The sequence below is a fragment of the Leucopleurus acutus genome, assembly GCF_964270905.1.
Source record: "Leucopleurus acutus genome assembly, chromosome: 19".
Classification (NCBI taxonomy): domain Eukaryota; kingdom Metazoa; phylum Chordata; class Mammalia; order Artiodactyla; family Delphinidae; genus Leucopleurus; species Leucopleurus acutus.
Genome location: NC_139161.1, coordinates 52,336,649 through 52,360,499, shown reverse-complemented (window position 1 = coordinate 52,360,499; position 23,851 = coordinate 52,336,649). Strand labels below are relative to the sequence as shown.

Below are 23,851 nucleotides of genomic sequence, written 5' to 3'. Positions count from 1 at the left end.
GGTGGACAAGGGCCCCAGGGCATCAGTCGGCCCCTGACCAGGAGCAGATCTGTGTCCCAGTCATACAGGCGTCACCTAATCCCTGTCTCCCTCCCTTCCCAGTGGGACCCGGGCTCCTGACAATCATCTGGGTGAACCCGGTCCTGCCAGTCAGAGGGACCGGCTGTGCCAGATGCAAACAAACAACTGTTAGGGCGAAAGGCTGTGGGCGGAAAGAGGGAGCCCTCAGCTAGCAACAACAGAGAGCTTCTGGAGCCAGCGAGCCAGCGAGTGAGCCCTAGAGCATCCCAGAGACAGCTGGACTTTTCCTCAAAGGCCTATCCTGACCCCCAGGCTCTGACACAGCGGCTCAGCAGCCCAGCCCTGCCTGGCCTGCGGCTCACCTCCTCCAGGCCGGCTGCCAGGGGCATCCTTCCTTCCCTCCCATCATGGCCGTGTACCGCGTGTGTGTGGGCACTGCTCCCTACCTGATGGCCGGCACACTGGACAACATTTTTGTCACACTGGTGGGCACATGTGGTGAGAGCCCCAAGCGGCGGCTGGATCGCGTGGGCAGTGGCTTCGCCCCTGGAGAGAGGGAGGAGCCACCCCGAGGGGCAGAGCGGACAGGGGACCCTGAAAGAGGAGAGGGTCTTTCCTCCAGAGCTCATCAAATCCTGCAGAACTCAGGATGCCGGTCCTGACCTCGTCACTACCCCTATTCTGGTCTTGTCTTTTCTGGGGATGATAAACCCTATCCAGGCAGGGCTGTGGAGAAGGAGCCCTGGGCAGGGGCTCCGGAGAATTCCACTGGCTTCCTAGCTCCTCCTCCAGTAACTGAAGGTGGGCTTTGGGGAAGGCGCTTGCCCTCTTTGAGCCTGGGTTTCCTCTTCTCTGGAAGGGGTCCACCTGCCTCTGCCAGGCCCCAGGATTGTTTGCTGCTGGCCTACATAAGGTGAGGGCTCCAGGGAGGCTAGGGAGATCCAGAATCCACTCTGCTCACACAGGACTCCTGCAGCGCCGTGGCTGCTACTGCCTGGATGAAGGATGCCTTTTTCTAATTCATGCAAAGGCACCACATGGGTTACGGTCAGCTCGGGTTTATATGTCAGACTAGGTGTCGGTGTAGTCGCACTTTTCAAGGTGCAAGGATGACGCTGGCAGTTCCTTGCCTCTCAACTGCTTGCTCTCTTGCCCCCCAGGTGCAGAAGTACAAGGTACGCTGCTCAGAGGAGCTGGGTGAGCTCTTGCTGCTGCGGCTCCACAAGGAGCGCTATGCTTTCTTCCCCAAGGACTCCTGGTACTGCAGCCGTATCTGCATCACTACCCCTGGTGGTACTCTTTGCCACTTTCCCTGCTATCAGTGGATTGAGGGCTACTGCACCATAGAGCTTCGACAAGGAACAGGTGGGCCAGAGGCAGGGGCTGGCCTGGGCTGCAGAAGACATCTGCTGGGATCCGGGGGAGCTCTCACAAGAGCCCAGGGTGTAGGGAATAGGGCTGGAATTAGGGTAACTGGAACTCAGGGCTCCCAAGTAGGTGCTTTCTGAAAATATAAGCCTCTAACGCCTTGAAATGCAGGGGCTTTCTGGGCAGTATTTACCCACCCCCCCCCAGACACACAGAGACTAGGCACACACACACTTACATACACTCACACCACTCAGAAACACACACACAAACACACAGATATGTGTGCTCACCACTGACACCCTCTGCCCTTCCCCAGAGCCAATTCCTCTGAGAGGAATTAACCTGCAAGCTGAGTTACTGAATTTCAACAGGGGGAGAAGCCCTGAATGTTTAGAGAATTTAGCTGGAGAGGCCCTGGCCACTTCCACTGGCTTTTCTGGTATGGATGAAGTCCCTGTGAGGGGCTGTTCAGATTCTTTCTTGAATTTGGGGGACGTTTCAAGGTTGCTGGGCTGAAGGTCCTTCAGCCCCTGGACCCCCATATCTCCTGAGCAGCTTTCTCATCTGCAGAGGCAAGACTAAGGCGAGTCCGAGCGTGGAGATGAGTCTTAGGCATGAGAGATGATGCTCTAGGTCAAGGTGAAGCAAGTGAACATCACCCTTGCTAGTACTGTGAGTTACTCATAGACTTCACTCTGAACCCCCATCTGTCATCACAGCACATCCACCCATCACTTCACAAAATATACTCGTTCATCAGTCCTTTGTCAAGTGCATATTATATGCACGGTGCCAGGCACCATGCTGGATGCTGGGAATACACAAAATGAATACGACGTGTCTTCTGCCCCCAAGGAGCCAAACATGCAAACAACTAGGAAGATTGTTCTAATCTGGGGGTGAGGTTGTCCTGAATCCCTTCTACTGATGAATGCACAAAGAATGTGGGACATCCGTGTCACTGAGGGATTGGGTTCAAGGGTTGGGGGGTTCAGGACAGGCATGCTGGAGGAGGTGTCATTTGACAAGAGACTTACCAATGAGTAATTTTCATTCCTCACGGCAAGAACTATTTGTCAGGACTCCCTTCCCCTCCTTCTGGATCACAGGAAATGGGAACTCCAGGCCCGACAGGAATGCTACCGGTGAGGGTGGCCTAATTTGACTTCTTTGCTATCTTAATCTGACCTCATCCTTAATCAGACTGGTACTAACTCTAAACTCAAGTCCAAATTTGGCGGCCCAGCTCTGATCACGACCCTCATTTAAACCTAACCTTAATCTAATATTGACCCTGAGCCCAGACCCAAAATGCCAGTACCGACAATTGTCCCAACAACATCAATGAACCCACACTCAACCCCAGCTGTCCTGATGTGACCCAGATACCAGACATGACCCTAGGATTGACCAACTTCAGCCCATCCTCAGCCTCACCTCCAAACCAGCCATGATCTTGATCTCAACACAAACCCAACTCTAAACCAGTGTGAACATTCATGCCATCCTCAAATGCTACCCTGATCTGAAGCTTAGTGCCTTCAGGAAAAAAAAAAAACCTTTAATTCTTTGTCATCTACCCAGAAAATGGGTGGTTTCTGGGAGTTTTAAAGTCATGTCTTTGAAAGCTAAGGTTCCTGTTTACCCTAAGCTTCACTTGCCACCTCTGACCTCTTTCCCCTGGAAGCTGGAAAGTCTACACCCGCCCCTGGCTTCCCGGGCATTGTAGACGTCAGCAGCTTTGAGGAGGTGGAGTCAGATAAGAAATTTGCTTTGATCAAGAGGGTGCCTTGTGCAGACCAGGGCGACAGGTGAGGGTGAACTGAGATTTGGGGAAGAAGCTGGAGGGGAGTGAAGGGTCTGTTGTGAGGACTGGGTGGGCGGCCTGGAAAGCAGCATCGGTGACAAACGCAGTTTAATTCAAGTGTCTGGAGAAGAATGGGTGGGGATGGTCCCTGGGGTCTGGCAGAGAGGAGGGGAGAGGGCAGGGGAGGAGCCTGGAGTGAGGGGAGGCCCGGGGATTCTGGGGGAGGAGAGAGGAGAGGAATTAAGGGGAGTGGGCTGCAGGTCCCTCTGACTGGTTTCTGTCCTTCTGCTCCCTCCACTCCCCAGCAGTGGGAATAGGTACCTGCCTGGCTTTCCCATGAAAACTGACATCCCGTCCTTGCTGTCCATGGAACCCAATATTCGCTACTCGGCCACCAAGACAACCTCGCTGCTCTTCAACGCCATCCCTGCGTGAGGCTACTGCCCTCTCCGCACTCCTGCTCACTCTTCCTTCAGCCTCTGTCCCTTTGATGCATATCCATGTCTCTGCCCCCAGTCTCCCCTCTCCCTGTCCCACCACCCCGTCTCCGCTCTCTCTTTAAGCAACTCCATTCTCTAGCTCCCCATCACCACCTCTTTGCTCTTAATTATCCCTTCTCTTTCCATTCCTCAAATCAATAGAATTAATTGAGCACCTACTCAGAGCAGAGCATGGTCCCAGGCACTGTTGGTGGGACCATGTTGAGTAGGACCAGAGAGGCCCAGCCCTTAAGATTTAAGGAGGTGGTCAGGCCACCTCAGGTTCAATTTCCAGACCAAAACTTTCTAGCTTTATGACCTTGATTTTCACTTAGCCTCTAAACCGTTTTCTCATTTGTAAAATGAAAATAATATTCATATCTACCTCATAGGTGTGGGGGAGACTTTAATGAGCTAACATCCAGCACAAAATAATCTCTCAATAGAGGTTACTGAGTAGTATTAGGATAGAGTTTTGGCCAGGAGGAACTCACAGTCTCCCTCGGGAGACGTGCAGCACAGTTAATCAGCAATCGGAGGGGTCACAAGCAGCTCAAGTCTGAGGCTGTGAGTGTGATGTGGCTGGAGGGGGTACAGCTGACATCTAGTGCATAGGGGAGGTGGGTCAGCGGGGCTCAGGAGGTGGTTGCTGGGGAGACACGTGGGATTGAAGCTTTGGGCGGGGGGCGGGGGGGGAGGATCAGTGAGGGGAGAGCGGGTGGGCTCTGGGCAGACCCAGGTCAGTATGGCAGGAGGAGTGCAGGGCTCGGCCATCTGCGCAGGGGCTGCATTAGGAGGCCCAGAGGAGGCCAGGGCGAGGAGCCGGAGCCTCGTGTTCTGGGCTTTGGTGCCAGAACGGTTCTTCTGGAGAAGCACTAGTGGGAGGGGATGCAGAGGTGAGGCGGAGTGTGGAGCTTGAGTGTGTCCACAGTGGACTGGGGTGCACAGGCAGACACGGGGGCTCAGGCTTCAGGACAAGGACCCGCTGAGAGGCCCTGGCAGGGCTAAGGGACCAGGGGAGCATCCCGGAAGGTAGAGTCACCTGAGTTGGTCCCCGGATGGATATGCGGGTCTAGGCAAGGGAGGGCCCAGGAGACCACGTGGACAGCCTGTGTGAGGCTCAGAGAAGGGCCCATGGGAAGAGAAGCTGGCGTTTGGCAGCCATGTGGTCATTTACAGAGGGGAGGGAGTCACTGGGCTTTAGTGTGAGGTGACTGCAGGGTGTCCTGAAGGACATGTGTGGCAGGCCTTGGAAAAGGAAGTCCTGTTCTTTCTTCTCTCTTGCCTCCTCAGCCTCTGCTTTAATGACCAAACTCCCATCCAGTTTTTCCCATCCCCAGGTCCTGAGTGGGCAGGCGCTCAGCAAAGACCCATGGAAGGAGGAGTGAGCGGCTTAATGAGCATGTAGGAAGCTGCCCTTGGGCTTGTCAGGTTACTAAGGCCCCTGCGCCCTCTCCAGGTGCCCACACTCTTCATGGCACATCAGCATCCTTCCACAGCCTACCTTACTGACCAACTGCCATAACCTCCTAACCTATGTTCCATTCCCTTCCACTTGACTTGGCCTAGCTAGTGAGCAATTATTACGAACTGGGTATGTCAGGCATACACAGCCCAGTCCTGGCCCTAAGGAGCCCACAGTATACTAGGAGCTGATTTGAGTACACTGTAGGATAATAAAGAGAGTGATGTACTTAAGGGTTTACGATGGAACGAAGGAAGTCATGGGTACTTTGTGAAAGACACACACAAGGCGTGTGTTTGGGGGGCCATCAGGCCATGCTTCATGAAGGACTTTGCATCTAAGATGCACACAGAAGAACAGGTAGGTTTGATACTAGGTGGAGATGTAGCAGAAGGTTTTCTAGAAGAGGCACAGCTTGAACAAAGCCCTGGACAGGGGAGAAAGCTGACTTCATTTCAAGCATTTTTTTCTGATTATAAAATAGTACATGCTCATTGTAAAATAATTAAAACAGTACCGACATCCACAAAGTGAAAAGTGCCGGCCCGCAGGTTGGCAAGCCCACTTTTACCGGTTCAGTGTACAAAGCACATCTCTGGCTATGTTTAGCAAGAAGGCTGTGACTGGATTGGTTAGTGCAAAGGGTGGGAGAAAAAGCTAGAAAGGTTGTAGAAATCAGCTGGTGGGGAGCTTCCTAGGCAGCCTGAGCAGTTGGGGCTTTGTCATGTGGGCGGAGGGGGACCAGGGAAGGTCTGTGACAAGCTGAGAGCTTGGAGAAAGCAGGACGAAACACCAACGAGGAGACTTGTCTGCACCCTGCACGCCACCTTTGCACACACATGTGGAGTCACCCCTACAAAGCCTCAAGTAGCCTCTAGACTTTTCTCCCATGTGGACTGTTAGGTACCTCTTCTCTGGGCGCTGACCTCGTCAGATCCCTCCAGGCTGGGGGCACAGTGCAGTTGGCAGCCCCTAGCCCCCCTGCCCACCCCCACTTCCCCTCCCACAGGTCCCTGGGCATGAAGGTTCTGGGTCTGCTGGACCGTAAGGGCTCCTGGAAGAAGCTGGATGACATCCGGAATATCATGTGTTGCCACAAGACCTTCACCTCAGGTGTGCAGAGCCAGGCAGAGATGTCCATCCTCCACCCTACCCCATACTCAGACCCCTCCGCCCCATCCTGGGAAAGGGCCTTCTTCTGGCCCTCTCAGGGGGACTGCTGGATCCCAGAGGGAGGGGCTCCTGGCTTCACTGGTGGCAATCTCCCAGATTCCCCTCAGGAACCAATCTCTCCTCCCTCTGGGAGGGGACAAGAATAAGTGAGTGGGGACAGAGAGAGGATCACGGGTCACTTAGGAGTCCTGATCCTGATCAGATGCACTTGCCTCTCTTCCCCTACCCCTGCCACCAAGAGTTCTGGGCTTTGGGGCCAGACTTGGGTTCAAATTCCTGCTCTGCCACCCAACTGAGCAAGTCACTCTACCTCTTGGAATTTCGGTGTCCAGTGTTAAACTGAAGATATAATTATACCTACTCTCATAGGATTGTTGGAAGGAAAGGCTAAACCACAGTGATGAGCAAAGGGCTGGGTTGAGCATGATCTAGTGAAGCAGTTTCCAGCTCAACTGGCCCGCCTCTGTTGTCCCCTAGAGTACGTCACTGAGCACTGATGTGAAGACCACTTCTTCGGATACCAGTACCTGAACGGTGTCAATCCTGTCATGCTCCACTGCCTCTCCAGCTTGCCCAGCAAGCTGCCTGTCACCAATGACATGGTGGCCCCCTCGCTGGGACCAGGCACCTGCCCGCAGACAGAGCTAGAGGTGGATGAGTTGTCAGCAGGGAGAAGGGATGGGTATGGAGGGTAAGGGTGAGATGGCTGCATCCAGCCTGCAGGCCTCATGCCCCAGCCCTGCGCCTTTAAGTAGAGCAGATATGGATGAGAGCCAGATGGGGCTCAGGCTTGAGGCATGAGATGGGGCCTGCTGAAGTGGTATGAATGAGCATGACAGCCTGGAGGAGGAGGCCCTGTCCCTGTTCTGGGGTCTCCAAGATCCCAGGTGCTGAGGCCTGAAGAAGGCTGTTTTAGGACAGGCCAAAGGCAGCACCACTAGAGGAGCAAGAATGATCCTTGAGAACTAGAAACTCCGAGGGTGTGGGAGGAGATGACGGCCCAGTCAAGCCCTCAGGCATCCTCCAGGAGGCTGGAGATGGGGTTGGTGGATTCCCCTCGTGTGTTGATTTTGCTGATACTGGATACAATGAAGTCGTCTGACTTGAGAGAATAGGAAGGACCAGGTATGGGGAAAGGGGGAGAGGATGCCGGCTTGTCCAAGCTGCTGGGAAGCCAGGTGAGAGGCTGCACAACGAAGGACTCAGCTGGACCTCATTCCGGACATTTTGGGAAGGGTGGGGTACCCAACACTAGCCTTTAGTGCAGGCACCAATAATTACTGAGACCCAGGCTGGAGTGGGAGCGGCCAGAGACCGGAGGGAAGCAGAGCGCGGGTGGGGAGAGCAGTCTAAGGCTCCGTGCAGCTTCCCCAGAGGGGGCACATCTTCCTAGCGGACTACTGGATCCCGGCAGAGGTCCCCATCCCCTGCATAAACGGCCGCCCGCAGCCTCCCCACTCTGCCTGTTGTGGCTCAACCCCCAGGGGGCGCTGGTGCCCTTGGCCATCCAGGTGAGCCTGGGGCCGGGCTCTGGGGGGTTGCGGGGGGGGGGCGCGGGGCGCGGGGCGAGGCCTCAAGGGGCACACTAGCAGTCTAGAGCCTCAGCCCCTTATTATTCCTGGACGCAGCTCAGCCAGACCTCCGGGCCAGGCAGCCCCATTTTTCTGCCCACTGACTCCGACTGGGACTGGCTGCTGGCCAAGACGTGGGTGCGCAACTCGGAGTTCCAGGTGCACGAGTACAACACGCACTTTTTGTGCACTCATTTGCTGTGCGAGGCCTTCGCCATGGCCACGCTGCGTCAGCTACCGCGCTGCCACACCATCTACAAGGTCTGGGTGACCCCCGGGCGGGGCCAGAGGGAGCGGGGCCGGGGCGGCCTTCTCCCCTGACCTTCGGCTCCTGTGATCTCAACCCGCTCGCAGCTCCTGCTTCCGCACACTCGCTACACGCTGCAGGTGAACACCGTCGCACGCCACGCTGCTCAAACCAGAGGGCCTTGTGGACAAGGTGCGGCCTCCCGGCTCCCCGCCCGCCCCTTCCAAGGGGCTCCTTCCCGAGGGCACCTTGCCCCGCCCACAAACCCTGTCTCCCTCCCTTCGATCCCACCCACCGGCCCCACCTCCTCGGGCTCGGGTTCCAAAGGCTCCTAGAGTTGGACGAGGCACCCCGGCCTGAGCACAGCCGCCTGCTGACCCTGCGTCGGCGCTCCCCTCCCGGCCTGCCCGGCCTTCAGTTATTCTTCTAGTTCCCACATACCTAAGGATTACCACCTACGCACGTAGTAAGGCCACAACCAGCGCAGCCCATGTCGTGCTCTCATGGGTGTTTGATCCTTGGTCTTGGACTGCTCGATTAACTAAAAAATGCCCTCTGCTGAGTCACTAGACCAATCTCATCCCCAGGCACTGGGGTGGGGCATGGACCGGTCCGGGAGCCCAGCTGTGTTCTGTCCTCAGGTCACGTCCATCGGGAGGCAAGTCCTCCTCTACCTCATGAGCACCGATCTGGCCCACTTTACCTACACCAATTTCTGCCTTCCAGACAGCCTGCGGGCCCGCGGCATCCTGGATACCCCCAACTACCATCACCAAGACGACGGCCTGAAGGTCTGGGCGGCCATTGAGAGGTGTGGGCCCGGGACCTGCAGCCAATCTGGCCCAGGGGCAGGGTGGACCCGTGTGCTCATGCAGGCTGGGGCGCTTGATGCTGGGGGTTTCAGGTGTCCTCAGGCCCAGCGTGGGGCACCTCAAGGGTGAGAGTTGCGGTTGGGGTTCCTTATGAAATGGCAGGTAGCCATGGGCTGAGGAGGGGCTGGGCTGTGTGTGAATGAGCAGAGGACCGGAAGGACGGGCCGTCCAGAGGAGTCAGGGCAGCAGCAACAGCTAGGTGTGGGCTGGGGCCTTTAGGTGGGCAGGTCTTCCCTTCTCCTGGGTGCTGAGTGGCGAGGGGACACAGCATGTCAGGCTCTCCTCGGTGGCCTCTCTGGAGTGGGGGTGAGACTTGAGGCAAGCCTGGGCACTGGGGTTCCAACTGAATCTGGGGGTCCCCACTGAACCCCCGTGGACTCTCAGTGGACTCTGGGCAGCTGGCTCTCCCTGGCCTGAGCAGCACTGGGCCTTGGCTTTCAGGCGAGGCCTGAGCCCAAGGTCACTGCCGTAGCAGGGACATCTCTTTCCTACAGTTTTGTCTAGAAATCATGGCCTACTATTACCCCAGTGATGCATCTGTGCAGCAGGATTCGGAGCTGCAGGCCTGGGTTGGAGAGATCTTTGCTCAGGAGTTCCTGGGCCAGGAAAGCTCAGGTATCCCCTCCCCATCCTCCAAACCCACCGTCCCCCTTGGCCCTACCATGACCCAGTTCTTATTCATTGACAAGCCTTGGAAGTACATGCTGTTGTTAGCCCCACCAGGCAGATAAGGAACAGGCACAGAAGGCTGCACAGGTAGTAAGTGGCAGAGGCAGAGCCAGCGCCCAACATCTCCAAAGCCCTTGCTTTCAACCACTACATGGTGCCTGTCTGGTCCCTGCTCGACCTTTACCACCCATTCACCTCCGCTTGCTGAGGTCTGAGGATGAGTCACATCATGTGGTAGGAGCCATCTCCAGCTGCAAGTACTAAGGACTCTGGACTCCTCTCTCATACCCTCGTATGCCCGTCCTGCCGGGTGGCCCCTCCAGCCACCAACCTCTCTCACTTCTGGCTTCATGGAGTAGCTTGGTACTGCTGTTGCCTGATTCCTCCTTATTTACACCTGTCACTGGCCCCTAACTCTCCCCTCTCTTCTGACACTGCCAGAGTGGCCTCTGAGACCCACCAACACCAGTGGCCCCCTCTCAGGCCTCCTTTGCTTAGTCCTCCCTTCCTTAAAGTCCTCCCTTTGCTCCACGGCGGACGTGTCCTTCAGATCCTCCCACTTCTTTCAGGCCTTCTGACGCCTCCCCATCCCAGCCCTGGCCGGAGGGTGGAAGACTGTCACTGCCTGGGATGTCTTCTCTTGGCAGGGATGTGACTTTTAGCTGACTTAGCACTTTTGATGGCCACCCAGAGGAATTCCCGTCGGGGGGAGACCCAGGAAGGAGGCGTGGTCTCAGGTCACCAGGAAATAGAATGAACAGCTGGTGTAGCCCTACCTGTAATGGGTTCCAAAGGTTTTTTTGTGTTTTTTGTTTTGGCCACTCTGTGCAGCCTGTGGGGATCTTAGCTCCCCGACCAGGGATTAAACCTGCACTCCCTGCATTGGAAGAACGGAGTCTTAACCACTGGACCATCAGGGAAGTCCCGGCTGTTTTTTTTTTTTTAAACAAAATTCTGAACATACAGAAAAGTATAGGCTATGATGTAATGAACACCCATTTACCCACCACCTAGACACAGTTCCTAACATCTTGCCATATTTGATTAAGCTGCTGCTTTTGCTTATTGCTGAAGTCTTTTAAGGTAAATTACACACATTTCATATTTTACCCCTAATTGCTATGCATCTCAAAAAAAACCCCAAACAAACCCACGATGCCGCTTTTCTACACAACCGCAATGCTGCCATCATATTTAACAAAATTGACAATAATCTCCAACATCACCCTCTTACCAGTCCATATTCAAATTTCCTCACTTGTCCCATTCTCCCTCAGCTGAGCCTGTTGATTCTGGAGCCAGTCAAGGACCACATGACATCTTTGTTTGTTTTGACTCTAAAGCCTCTCACTTTAGCACAGGCCCCTCCACCCTATTTGAAATCACATGACATCTCACAAGGGCTACTGAAAAGCTAGGACTAGTTGTTCTGCAGAATGTCTCACCTTCCAAATTTATCTAATTGCTTCCTCATGATGTCATTCCTCTACCCCCTGTGTTTTTTGTCAACCGGAAGCAATACCTAAAGATTAAATGTTTTGGGCAAGAGTATTTCTCCAGTGATGCTGTGTTCTCTGCATCGCATCATATTGGGAGGCATGTGACGTCAGGCTGTCTCACTATGAGTGATGCCAAGTGTGACTTCTGGGTTAAGGTGATGACAGCCAGGTCTCTTTTGGATCTTTTAAAGGGCAGCCCCTCCCTGTGCTTTGCACCCCTACTATTAATCAGGGGCGTCCTGATCCTGACTGCTGCTCCTCCAGGGACAGCTATTTTTCTCTTTGGGGTTATCTGTTTCCTATTCAAGACCCAGAGCGGGATCAACTCTCTGATCTTTCTTTATTCAACATGTCTCTGATTTAATACCTCAGGACATCCTTCAGACAGACAAACATCTCTTCCAAACAGCCCAAAGTAATTCTAGACTCATGTTTTAAGGTAAAACACATTCATTCATTAACCTCAGTCAGCATGCCTCTTCCTTCCATATTTCAAAGGGAAAAAACAAACAATATGCACTCCAGAAAAATTCCCGCAGACCGTCTATCTTTGTTTTTTTATTCTATCCACCACGAACAGAACATTCAGAAAATTCCCACACACTCCCAGGCAGACAGACACCTGGTCCTTCCTCCAAGCCTCTCTGTCTGCTCTGTTGCATCAGCCTCTTTCCTGTCATCCTGACTCCAACCCCTGGAGCCATCTTGACTCATGTTCCCTGATGTCTTCCTCTCTCCCTACATCCAGTAGGGTGGCTAATCCTATTGTCCCCATCATTTTCTACTGTCACCGTCCGAGTCCCAGTCCTCTCACTACTCGTGCGTTGTGGCAGCCGCCTCTCAACCCGTCCCACCCCTCCCAGCCTCTCGCTGCTCGCCTGCCAATTCAATTACTTCAATTACTGGGGCAGTGGCCCCAGTAATCCTCTGAAACACTGCCCAGAAACTACCCTGCCTGGCACACTGCTGCAGCCTCACCTCCAATTAAGTCTCCTCCTTTTCCCTCACGTTGTTTATGCCTCCGTGCCTTCCCACTCTGGCTTCCTACCCTCTCATGCTTTCACTTCATTCAACCAGTAAAATTTATTAAGTACTGTTAATATTTATCAAGTATTGTTCGAGGTGCTGGGGTTCAGCAGTGAACATGACAGACAAAAATCCTGGCCTTCATGAAGCTTAACATTCTTGTGGGGAGATACAGATAATAAACTAGCAAATATGTCAGGTGGTTATGAATACTAAGGAGAACGAAAGAGCATCAGGGGATATAGTGGGTCGAGGTAGGGGGGATTATTTCAGGTAGGTGGTCAGGGAAGGCCTCTCTGAGGAGGTGATTTTTTAAAAAAATAAATTTATATATTTATTTATTTTTGGCTATGTTGGTTCTTTGTTGCTGCTCACAGGCTTTCTCTAGTTGCAGAGAGCACGGGGCTCTAGGTGTGTGGGCTTCAGTAGTTGTGGCACGTGGGCTCAGTAGTTGTGGCTCGCAAGCTCTAGAGCAGAGGCTCAGTAGTTGTGGCGTATGGGCTTACTTGCTCTGCAGCATATGGGATCTTCCCCAACCAGGGCTCGAACCCATGTTCCCTGCATTGGCAGGCGGATTCTTACCCACTGCGCCACCAGGGAAGTCTCTGAGGAGGTGATGTTTGACAGAGATGTGAAGGAAGGGAGAGAGCTAGTTCTGTGGATAACCGGGCCAAGAGTGTACAGGCAGAGATGGCGTCAGTGCAAAGGCCCTGAGGTGGGAGTGTGCTGGTGGGTTTGAGGAATCAGAAGACCCATGTGGCTGAGTAGAGTCAGAGGGAGAAAAGTAGGGAAGGAAATTAAGTTGGAGAAGGAATGAGTGCCAGATCAAGTAGGGCCATGGCGAGGCAAGTGAGGTGGGAAGCCCTTAGTGGGCTTTAGCTAGGGGTGACCTAATTGGATTTATGATTCTAAAGGATCACTCACTCCAGCTGTCACGTGAAGAACAGGCTATCAGGGGCAAAGGCGGAAGCAGTCAGATTCATCCAGGAGCGAGATGCTGGAGACAGGGTGGTATGGAGACTGGAGGTGATGGGACGAGATTGGTTTCTGCAAGAATTTGCTGACTTGTGCGGCATGAGATAAAGAGAGGAGCCAGCGCACGGATTTTGGCGGGAGCAACTGGACAGAGAGCACCGAAGTGGGACCACTGGTGGGGGAGGGGGAGATGGGTTTGGGGAGCGTGCGGGGTAGGGAGTCAAGCATTAGGCTTGGCAGGTGTCAAGTCTGAGATGCCTCATAGACACTCAGGCAGAGGTATCAGGTAGTAGCTGACACCCACTGCTGAGTCCAGAGTTCAGGGGCCAGGAGGAGGAGAGATGTGAATTTGGGAATCCTCAGCCAGTGGGAGGTGCTTCAAGCCACAGTCTTGAATTAGACCACTAAGGTACAGAGAAAAAAGGGCCAAGGGCTGAGCTTGAAAATGCCTTCCTCTGTCTTCTTTTCTCCATTCAAAGCTCGCCCATTCTTCTACCCAGGGAGGCCCTTCTCTTCCTCCAGGAAAGTTACCCCTAACCACGCCAGCCCCAGTGCCGAGCCTGCCCTGCCTGCCCTCTCCTCAAAGAGCCAAGCCCTGGCCTTAAAGCTTCCCTCTGCTTCTACCACTGCAAGCTTATAAGTAGCACCCTCTCTGGCCATCTGTCTCTGCCACTAAACCCAGCAGTGGAGGATCTGCTCCTGAGTGCTCAGACAAATCTCGGTGAAGTGGGCAGAATTAAGTCATTAAGCACTAATATGGGCGGCAGAAAGAAGTGCCTTGGTGTTCAGGGAGGGGCAGCTTGGCCATCACGCTGAATCCACTGGGCTTTTCGGTTGTGAGCTCTGCCAACTGGGCATTTTCTGGTCCCGTCCCAGTACCCCCTTCAGAGACCACACCTTGGTGAAGACCATCCCTAACCTCAGCCCAACCCTAATCCTTGTCTAAAGACAGTGGTGGCCACATGTTCAGTATGCACGGCTTACTCTCTGCCTGCAGTGAACCCCAGCCCTGGGGAATCTGGTCCCCTCCATCTGCACCCTCTTCCCTTCCTCCCACACGCAGGCTTCCCATGCAGGCTGTGCACCCCGGGAGAGCTGGTGAAGCTCCTCACTGCAGTCATCTTCAACTGCTCCGCCCAGCACGCCGCCGTCAACAGTGGGCAGGTGAGGCTGCGGAGGGCGGGCCTGGGGGGCACTGGGTCACGCGACATTAGGCCCAGCAATGGACATGAGGCCAGAGTTCGGGTTGAGAGCATGGGAGGGTCGGAGCTGTGATGGGTTTATGAATAGGGCTGGGCACTGGGGCTGGATGATGACTGGAGTGGAGCTGGGTCCAAGCTTGTAATGGTGACTCGAGTTGGGTTGTGGAGGGAGTGGAACTTAGGGGCTCCTGTCTCGGATGGGCCGCGGCCAAGTGGAGTAGCAGCCTGCTCTGTGTGTGGGGCCAATGCAAGACCCGTTTCTCGGGTGACCTCTACTCTGGGTCCTCCTCCCTCCTAGGTGACTCACTCCACCCAGTCCTGGAACATTGGATGGGGAGTGACAAGGGGTGACCCAGGCTCCTGCCACCCTTCTGGAACTTTCAACCTTATACCCCTCCCTCTCTTCCCTCTCCATGACCCCCTTATTTCCCAACTGCAAAATCTGGGGTGGCACGTGCAGGAACAGGGATGTTGAGGAGGGAGAGGGTCCTCTTCCTCTGGCCAACCAACTCCACTGGGGTGGGGTCTCCACAGCATGACTTTGGGGCCTGGATGCCCAATGCTCCATAACCCATGAGGCAGCCCCCACCGCAGACCAAGGGGACCACCACCCTGAAAAGTTACCTAGACACCCTCCCGGAAGTGAACACCACCTGTAGCAACATTCTCCTCTTCTGGTTGGCCAGCCAAGAGCCCAAGGATCAGGTGTGTTGGGGGGTGTCTAGGGGTGGGGGGAGTCTGCAGGGCCTGGGCAGTGGAGGTGGCGGCAGCTCTCCCAGGGAGTTTGGGAGCCGATAGCTGGCATTTATGCTCACTGCTGAGCTGCCTTGGGTTCTTCGGTTTCTTCAGGAAATGACAGTTGGTCCCCAAAGACATACACCGAAGCAAATACCAGTTTAGTGGCCGGGGCACAACTTCCATCTAATTCACCAGTTTACCAATCTATCCACCTATCCGTCCATCTGTCTATCCAACCACTTACTCGTCCGTCAACCACTCATCCATTCACCCAGATATCCAGCGCACATCTGCTGGATCCCTCCCATGTGTCAACGCAGTGCTGGGCGCCAGGCTCATAAAGCTGGGTGAGAACGTCCTGCCTTCAAGAATCCTGTGGCCAGGTTGAGGAGACACACAGGAAAATGGAAAAGGGCACCACCGGCTTGTAGGAATTATTCATGAACTCCTCCACTCAATCAGGACTTCCTGAGAACCTGCAATGTGCCAGACACTGGTGGGCAGTTATGAACCTTGATGTCATAAGCTTACAGTCTAGTGACAGAGGTGAGAATGGGGCCCCATGGAACCTGACCAAGTCTGGGCGAACCTGGGACAGCTTCTTGGAGGAAGTGACATCTCAGATGAAACCTCTGGGACAGGGAGGGGTTTGGCAGACAAAAGAGGGGCAGGGTTAGTTTCTAGGCAGAGGGAAGGACTCTACCAAGTGAAGCCAAGTGAAGTTGAGAGTCTGTCGGTGGGTTTGCAGGACCATAAACGGCTCAGTGTGGGTGCGGTATTTGTTCACAGGACAGAGGGGAACCATTGAAGAGTTTAAGCCTGGGGGTGACGTGGCTAAATTTGTGTTTTAGCGAGGGTGCTTCTGTGGCTGTGCGGATGGATGGGAGCAGCAATTCTGGAGGCAGGAAGGACGGCAAGGAGGCTGTGAGTTAGGCTGGGCCAGGGGAGCAGCCCTTTAATCACCAATTACTATCACCTCCATTTACACACCACGTTACCAGTCATGTCTCTGCCCTCCAGGTCGTGTCCCCAAGCTTTCTGACATTACGTGATATCCTCATCTCTCCCGCTTGACTCCATTTGGCACAGAGGGTTTATCTCTCTAACAAGTTTTAACTTATCATCTCATGCCCGGGAATGCAGGAACTTGTCCCTGGAGGGTGCTTCTCTCTGGTCCCACCTCCCAAGGATCTGGAGACACCCATTTCTGTCGTTATAAAGGAAAAGCTCTCTCTGCTTTTTGTTTACTCACAGAACACTCTGTGGGTACTCTCGATACTCTCAACTCGATTCTTCCAGCCAGAAAATGTGTGTGAGTGCTTCCCACCACCCCAAGCAGTTCTCCGAAACCAGCTGGGTGTCCCATGATTTAACTCGGTTCTGACACTGTCCACCTGGAGATAGTGTTAGATCCCACAGGTCAAGGGCTCAGTCCCACGAGACTGCTCCTCCACTCCACCACCCTCACCCCCTTCAGGTGCCAATCGCAAGTCCAGCTTGTCATCTGAGCTTCTGACCAACCAGCTATAAGAGGTTTCTATGACCCCCTCCTCAGTTTTGATCATTTGCCAGAACAGCTCACAGAACTCAAGCCAACAGTTTACTGACTAGATGACGGGCTTATGCTAAAAGGATACAACTCAGGAACAGCCCGATGGAGGAGCTCCACAGAGCGTGGTGCTGGGGAAGGGGCGCGGAGCTCCCCTGCCCTCTCTGGGTCCACCACCCTCCCAGCACCTCCACGTGTGCAGCAACCTGGAAGCTCTCCAAACTTGTACGTGAGGGATTTTTATGGAGGCAGCCTTACCTAGGCATGATTGATTAAATTATTGGCCATTGGGGATTCATTCAACCTTCAGTCCCTCTCCTCTCCCCTGAGGCTGCAAGGGTGAAACAAAGTTCTCACCCTCTAATCACAAGGTTGATTCTCCCGGCAACCGGCCACCCCAGGGGCTTTCCAGAAGTCACCTCATTAACATAAGCTCCGGTGGGGTTGAAAAGGGCTTACTATGAATAACAAAAGACACCTTTAACATTCCATCACTTAATGAAATTATAAGGGTTTTAAGAGCTCTGTGCTAGGCACGGGAAGAAGACCAAATATACATTTCTTATTATAAATCACAATGTCACAGTACAAAGAGAAGAGTATACAAGACGATGAGAGTGGAGAGTTCCCTTTCTCATAAGCCAGTGGGAAGTTCAACCCAGAAAGTTCTAACAACAACAACAACAATAATAATAGCACCTATCACTTTCTGAGGATCTACCATGCCTCCGTCATTAAATCAGGTATCTTGTGTACACTATTTCAAAATACAAAATAAATAAGTAGCTATATTTAAAATGCTTAAGACAGTGACTGGCATATAAGCGTTCCATAAATGGCAGCTCCATTTTACAGGGGAGAAAACTGAGATTCAAAGGCACCAAGCAGTCTGTCCAAGGTCACAGCTAGTAAGTAGGCTTTGAACCCAGTCTATCATATTTCTGTGTTCTGCTTTATCAGTAGTGACACTATAGTTTTGGAAATTAGATGTCAATCTGGTAAGTAAGACATAAAGCTGATTCTTTGAAAAGACCGATAAAATAAAGAAACCAGAAACAATTCAAATCAAGACAACATCAGGAATGTAAAAGGCATATAGCCTTTTATGTACAACATCAGGAATGTAAAAGGCATATAGCCACATATTCGAGAAGACTGAAAAAATTTTTTAAAAATTAAAAAGGAGAAGAAAATACTTAGTTTTATGCAAATAAATTTGGAAACCTAAATGAAATAAGTGATTTTTTTAAGAAAACCTAAAAACCAAAAAAACCAGAAGAGGTGAAAACCATACATAAATGAAAAAGGTTGTGAAAGATCTGATCCCTCTCCTTGTAAATGGACATTCTATTAAACCTTCAAAGAACAAATAATTCCTAAATCATTCAAACTGCTTGAAAGTGTAGAAAAAAGTAGAAGCTTCCCAAATCATTTTACTGGGAACCCTGATACCAGCACCTGGCAAAGGCAGTGCTCCTGAGAAGTGAGTCTCAGGTAGAGGGTTCTAGTCCCAGATCCACATTTCCCACCTATGTGACCTTGGATATGTAATCGGGCTCTCTAAGCCTCAGTTTCTTTATCTGTAAAGTGAGAATGATAAGAGTACCTGTCTTATAGAATTGTTGTGCCGTTGTGATGGTCCATGTAAAGCCCTTGCAACATCACCTGTAATTAAGAAAATAAAATTACAAACTCATTCCACTTAGCTACAACAATCTTAAAAATATATCAGTAGTCCGTGAAGGCCAACAGTAAATAGTAAAACAATAATACATCATGATGAAATCTAGTTTAATTTAGGAATGAAAGGTTGGTTCAACCTTATGCAACCTAACAATACACTTCCTTACATCAATAAAGAAACACCATATAATCATCTCAATATACGCTGAAAAAACGTTTGATAAATGAGAACAGCCATTACTAATAAAAACTCAGTATAAGATGAAACTCCCGGGACTTCCCTGGTGGTCCAGTGGTTAGGACTTTGCCTTCCACTGCAGGGAGTGCGGGTTCGATCCCTGGTTGGGGAGCTGGGATCCCACTTGCCTCGCCGCCAAAAAAAACCCCAAAAGCGTAAAGTAGAAGCAATATTGTACCAAATTCAATGGAGACTTTGAAAATGGTCCATATCAAAAAAAAAAAAATCTTAAAAAAGATGAAACTCCCTTATGGAGTTTTGATAAAATATATTTCAGAAAACATTGTCCTCATGGTGAAACAATAGAGGTCGTTAAGGTCAGGGACAAGAAAACAAGGCTGTGATTTAACAGTGTCTTGGGAGGCTTCACTGGCGCAATAAAACAAGACAAAGAATATTTTAAACAACAGGATTGTTGGCAACACTTGTATTGTATGAGCAATGTGTGCAGGTTCGGAGACTGGCCCCAGGAACCGTGATGGCGAACTGGTTGTGCATTGCGGTCAAGCCCAGAGGGGCAGTTCTGCTCCGACACAGGATGGCACTGACTGAAGTTCACTGCGCTGTTTCTTCACTGTGATTGGCTACGCTGTAAAGCACGAGCGTATGGTGATGCTGATTATGCTGGCAACATTGGTTGACTGGGAGATGCCTCAGACCTGGTTGTCTTCAGGGGTTTCCATCTGTGAAACTGTGAGGTAACAGGTGTACCCTTGGGCATAATTGCTCGGGCGTGTTTACGTTTGATTTCAGGTGTGTTCTGAATGTGGTTGTATTTAGTTCATAGAGCAGTGGCCCAGGGACAGGAAGGGACCTTTTTAGGCCCCGTGGGCTGCGGGTGTCCAGGCTGCTCTGAGCAGGTCGCTGGAGTGGTGGTTTGGAGGTTTGAAGGGTTTGCGTTTACAGTAGCCGTGGCTGCGTCACGCCCGCCTTTACAAGCCACTTTGACTGTATTTGCTGGCAAATGTGGTCCTTCATTATTCTCCATCCCGTCCTGAACATCATCCTGACCCCGCACCTGATTTTTCTCCCAGGGGCCCCTGGACACCTACCCGGACGAGCACTTCACCAAGGAAAGGCCTGCCTCTCCGGAGCACCGCCATCTTCCAGAGCCGCCTGGCTCAGATCTCGCGAGACATCCGGGAGCGGAGCGGGGGCCTGGAGCTGCCCTATACTACCTGGACCCTCCCCTCATCGAGAACAGCGTCTCCATTTAACCCCTTCCTCCTACCACCCGGAAAGCCCAAGCGTGAGGAGGCCCAGCTTCTCAGGGTCCTCAGGGCTCTCCCGTCTTCCCTGTTCTCGGTCAGCGTGAACTTTCTCAGCACGTGGGGACCTTTTCCACCCACGGTGGCTCTAGCATCACATGAACTGGGCCCTGAGCTGCCAGTACAGCGGTGTCCAGGGTGAGGAACCGCTGACTAAAGTCAAATGCACAACAGGCCCTTCAAAAGGAAGGAACCCCAACACCCCTTGCCCTACGTTGGGCAGGCTCCTGTGAAAGCCTAGCCTACTCCCGCCTTCTGTGAAAACTCTTCCTCCTCCCATTGGGCCCAGGTTGGGACTGTGAGGGCACCTTCCCAGTCCTCCCCATTCCAAAACTCCTTCTCCTACTTTGCCTCTTTGTTTCCACTTTCCTCCCATCCTAGGACCAACCCAATGCAACTTCCTTCTTTGGAAGAGCCTGGAAACTGGACAAGGAAGGATGTGTGCCCTGGATCTGTCATGTGGTCCACTTTGACCCCAGCATCTTTAGGGAGAGGGTTACAATTAGAGCCCAGCTTACCTGTACCTCTAGCTGTAGTTCTCAGGGCCAGGCTCCCTGGCTTGTGTGTGTGTGCGTGTGTGTGTGTGTGTGTGTGTGTGTGTGTGGAGTCTCTCCCCAGCTCTTTCCCTACTATCATTCCCCACCACTTTTGTCCTTGAGCCCAGTAAGTTCAATAAAAATCAATATACTTGGCTCCCATTTCATTTTTGTTTTTGTTCCTGTGTGCATGTAGGTGGGTGGGGAACCAGGGGATTAGAGAAAGAAAGAGCAGCAATGAATCCCTGGATCACCTGCTCTGGAGACAGGAAGCCTCCCAGCTCAACCCACCACCTAGCCAGATCCTACATTCCTTCACCTCCCAGAGTGTGTTATCCATCAGAAGGTGAAGGGATATCCAGACTCAAGGGGCCGATACAAAAAAGTGGGTATTTTGGAAAGCCTGAGAATCCAGCTTCTGGGTGTGGGAGTTGTTAGCATTGCCACTGAGATCTGGTTCCTCTTCTGGACACATGGAGGATTCAACCTCTGGCTCTCTTGTGCATGGGTGGAGTCATGGATGAGTTTTGGCCAACAAGCTATGAGCAGAAGTGATGTGGTCATCTCCAGGCTGGAGCATTTAACTGCTGGCATGAGCCCACCAGAGTTCTCTGCTCTCTACCACTCTGTTCTAGAAGCATGTGATGAGATGTTGCTTCCATCAGCTTCTGTCTCTGAGAGACTAGAGCAGAGCCCCGTGATGACCTGAGCTGGGCATGGAGCTGAGTGAGAAATGAACTTTTGCTGGGTTAAGCCATTGAGATTTTGAGATTATTTGTTGTTGCAGCATAATCTAACCCACCCTGACTGAAACAGATGGTAATCTGGGGGGTCTAATGTTCTCCCTTCCAGCCCTGTAGCCCTTAAAAATTGAGATTTGTGCAGCCCTCAAGCCAGTCATCCACATCTTTCTCCACAGCCACCCAACCTTCCCATTTTCCTGCTTCCCTAGACTTCAGATCTAGCCCCCCTTACCTCTTCTGCCTCCTGAGTCAAATTTTGTACCCGACCAAACCCTGGTCAGTGTCTTTGGGGAGTGGACGTGGGGCAGACTTTGGCTCTGCCAAAGATCGGATTTTCACTTCCTGAACATGTGATACTGGGAGAATAGGATCCCCGTGGCATTGTGCATGAAGAGGCGTGTTTGGGGATGTCTCACCTGCAGATTCCAACCTAAGAATTTAACCAAAATCACCAGTTTCTGCTCGCCTTTGAACAAAATCAAGGAATAAGACATACTCAACGGCGCCCCCTTGTGGCTATAATAACTATAGCAGAGGCTGGATGTGCCATCCCCTTAAACCTGGGCTTTGACTTAGAACAGCAGGACCGGGATACGCTGGAAGGATGTCAGGGCACAGTCAGGCAGCTTGTCTTTCCAAGAGGACGGACACTCCTTGGCCTGCACCAAAGTTAGCATTAGAAGACATGCCTCGTCTGCAAATGTCCCAGAGCCAGAGAGGGTGGAACCAGGGGGGATCACTGGAATCTGTTTCCCCAGAAAGCCAGCTTGGAGGGAGATTTACTGGGGAGACACACCTGGCCACACGTAGGATCCTCCGTGGGCTCTGGAAGCCTCTGGGGACAGGATGTGGGGAGGGGGCCCATGTAAAGCTCCAGCCTTGTCAGACAGGTGGCTTGCACCCTGGTCCCCCTCCGTGCTTTTCCTAAGTCTGGAGGGCAGCTGGTATGGTGTAAAGAGAAGATACCAGCCCTCTTTCCGAGTCCCTCAGCCTCAGTGGCCCAGATTTTTCAGATAAATGGGAGGAACGCGAAGACCGGGAAAGTCCCTTCCAGCACTGACGTTCTGGGGTCTGCTTGCCTCATGGCTCCTGTCTCCCTAGACAGTATGTGGAGGACGCGGCTGTCAGTTCCCCTGGCATGACCCCTACTTCAACTGGCTTATGGGGGCAGACAAAAAACACATAAACAAACACATAAACAAATACATCCTTTCAGATGGTTGCAAGTGCAGTCAGGAGATGAAACCAGGTGGTGTGTTAGCATGACCTGGGTGGGGGGGAGCATTAGATGTGGTGATCAGGGAAGGTCACCCTGAGGAGGTGACAGCTGAGTTGAGACTGGGGGGAAATGTGTTACAAACAAGGACAGGGCAAGTGCAAGGGCCCTGAAGGGTGTGCGTTCAAGGCCCGAGTGGCTGCAATAGGTGACCCAGGGGTGGACGGAAGCTGAGTCATGCACGATCCTATAGTCCACAGTTGAGTCCTTGGATTTGACTCTAAGGGAAACACGGTTTTAAGCTCTGGCTTACAGTAGGGGAGTGACCCAATATGATTGTTTTCCCTCTGTCTTGGGGGGCGGGGGGCTCCAGGGGTTGCTCCCCTGCCTTGCAGAGCTCTGGGTGGGGCAAGGTGGGGGTGGGGTGGGTGCCCCAGCAGTGAGGGCTCAGCTTCCTGTGTGGGTGGCTCATTGTGAGCCAACCCAGCGAGCTCACATCCTTCCCTGGGGCCTCTCCTGCTCTCCGGGTCCACCCCTGGTCAAGGAGAACCAGTTCTTCAGCCCAATGAGCACCTATCCAGAGTCACGCATCCACGTTTTGGTTGTAACTGGGGAGTGCTCCATCTACATCCTCGTGCCTAATCCCATCCATGTCCCCGGCCACATCCACGTCCCCACCATCCCCATCTCCATCTGTTTCCCTTGGGAACCTAACTTCCACTCCAGACTTGAGCCCTGATCAAACCTGGAGCCACCACTCCTACTTTTTTGGGGACAGAGGGGTTGGCTGGGGGACACTTATTGAGAATGGATTGTGATTTGGAAAATGGCGCCCAAACTCTTCTACACCATCAGCTCCCTCCCCTGTTTCTTCCAAATCCCCTCCCACAATCCCCTCCAGGCTGACTGTGCCCCTGCCTCCTTCCCACCCCCACAGAGTGATGCTACTGCTGGATTAGAAGGTTAAGGCTGGGCCTGTCACCCCTGCTCCTCCAGGACCCAGCATCCCAGTGGGGCCTGGAGGTGCAGTTTCCCAAACTCTGAGCCTCAATTCCCCCCTCCACTGGCCCTGCTCCTTACAGAGCCTTAGCAGCCCCCTGGGGGCACAGTCTCAAGAGAAGGGCAGTGGCTAGAAGGCAGGAGGCTGGGTAAATTTTCATCTTAACATGCAAATTTGAATCATCAAGTTCCTCGCATCACACAAGGGTCATCAGGGTGGCTGAGCAGAGCCCAGGAGGGCAGGCCTGACCGGCCTGACAGCCCGTGAGAGTACTGTGACCAGGCAAATGAGACAGCTCTGCCAGTCACAGAGCATGTGCATGACCTTCATCCCCAGCCTCTTCTCTGTCCTGCCTCCATCCCCTTAAGGCATTCCCCGCCCTCACATCACTTCCTACCCCTCATCTCATCCTTACTGAATATTCATCCTAATTCCAATCCCATCATTGATTCAGTTCCCAACCCTGATCTTGTCCTCATCACTAACCCGTGTTTCGAGAATCT

At 52.7% G+C, this 23,851-nt stretch overlaps 1 protein-coding gene across 1 annotated transcript; it reads left to right on the top strand.

Annotated features, from left to right (window-relative positions):
• Positions 1 to 404: 404 nt before the first annotated feature.
• Positions 405 to 19,802, top strand: ALOXE3 (arachidonate epidermal lipoxygenase 3; the record flags this gene model as incomplete). The annotated part of the gene is given in 22 exon segments (XM_082860139.1): positions 405 to 575; positions 1,182 to 1,390; positions 2,460 to 2,537; positions 3,080 to 3,095; positions 3,097 to 3,203; positions 3,505 to 3,630; positions 6,153 to 6,256; positions 6,794 to 6,810; positions 6,814 to 6,966; positions 7,691 to 7,757; positions 7,760 to 7,827; positions 7,945 to 8,148; positions 8,242 to 8,291; positions 8,293 to 8,326; positions 8,776 to 8,945; positions 9,482 to 9,621; positions 14,239 to 14,339; positions 14,912 to 14,944; positions 14,948 to 15,082; positions 19,620 to 19,661; positions 19,663 to 19,756; positions 19,759 to 19,802. Coding segments are annotated over 22 exon segments (2,139 nt in total). The 5' UTR covers positions 405 to 428.
• Positions 19,803 to 23,851: the final 4,049 nt, after the last annotated feature.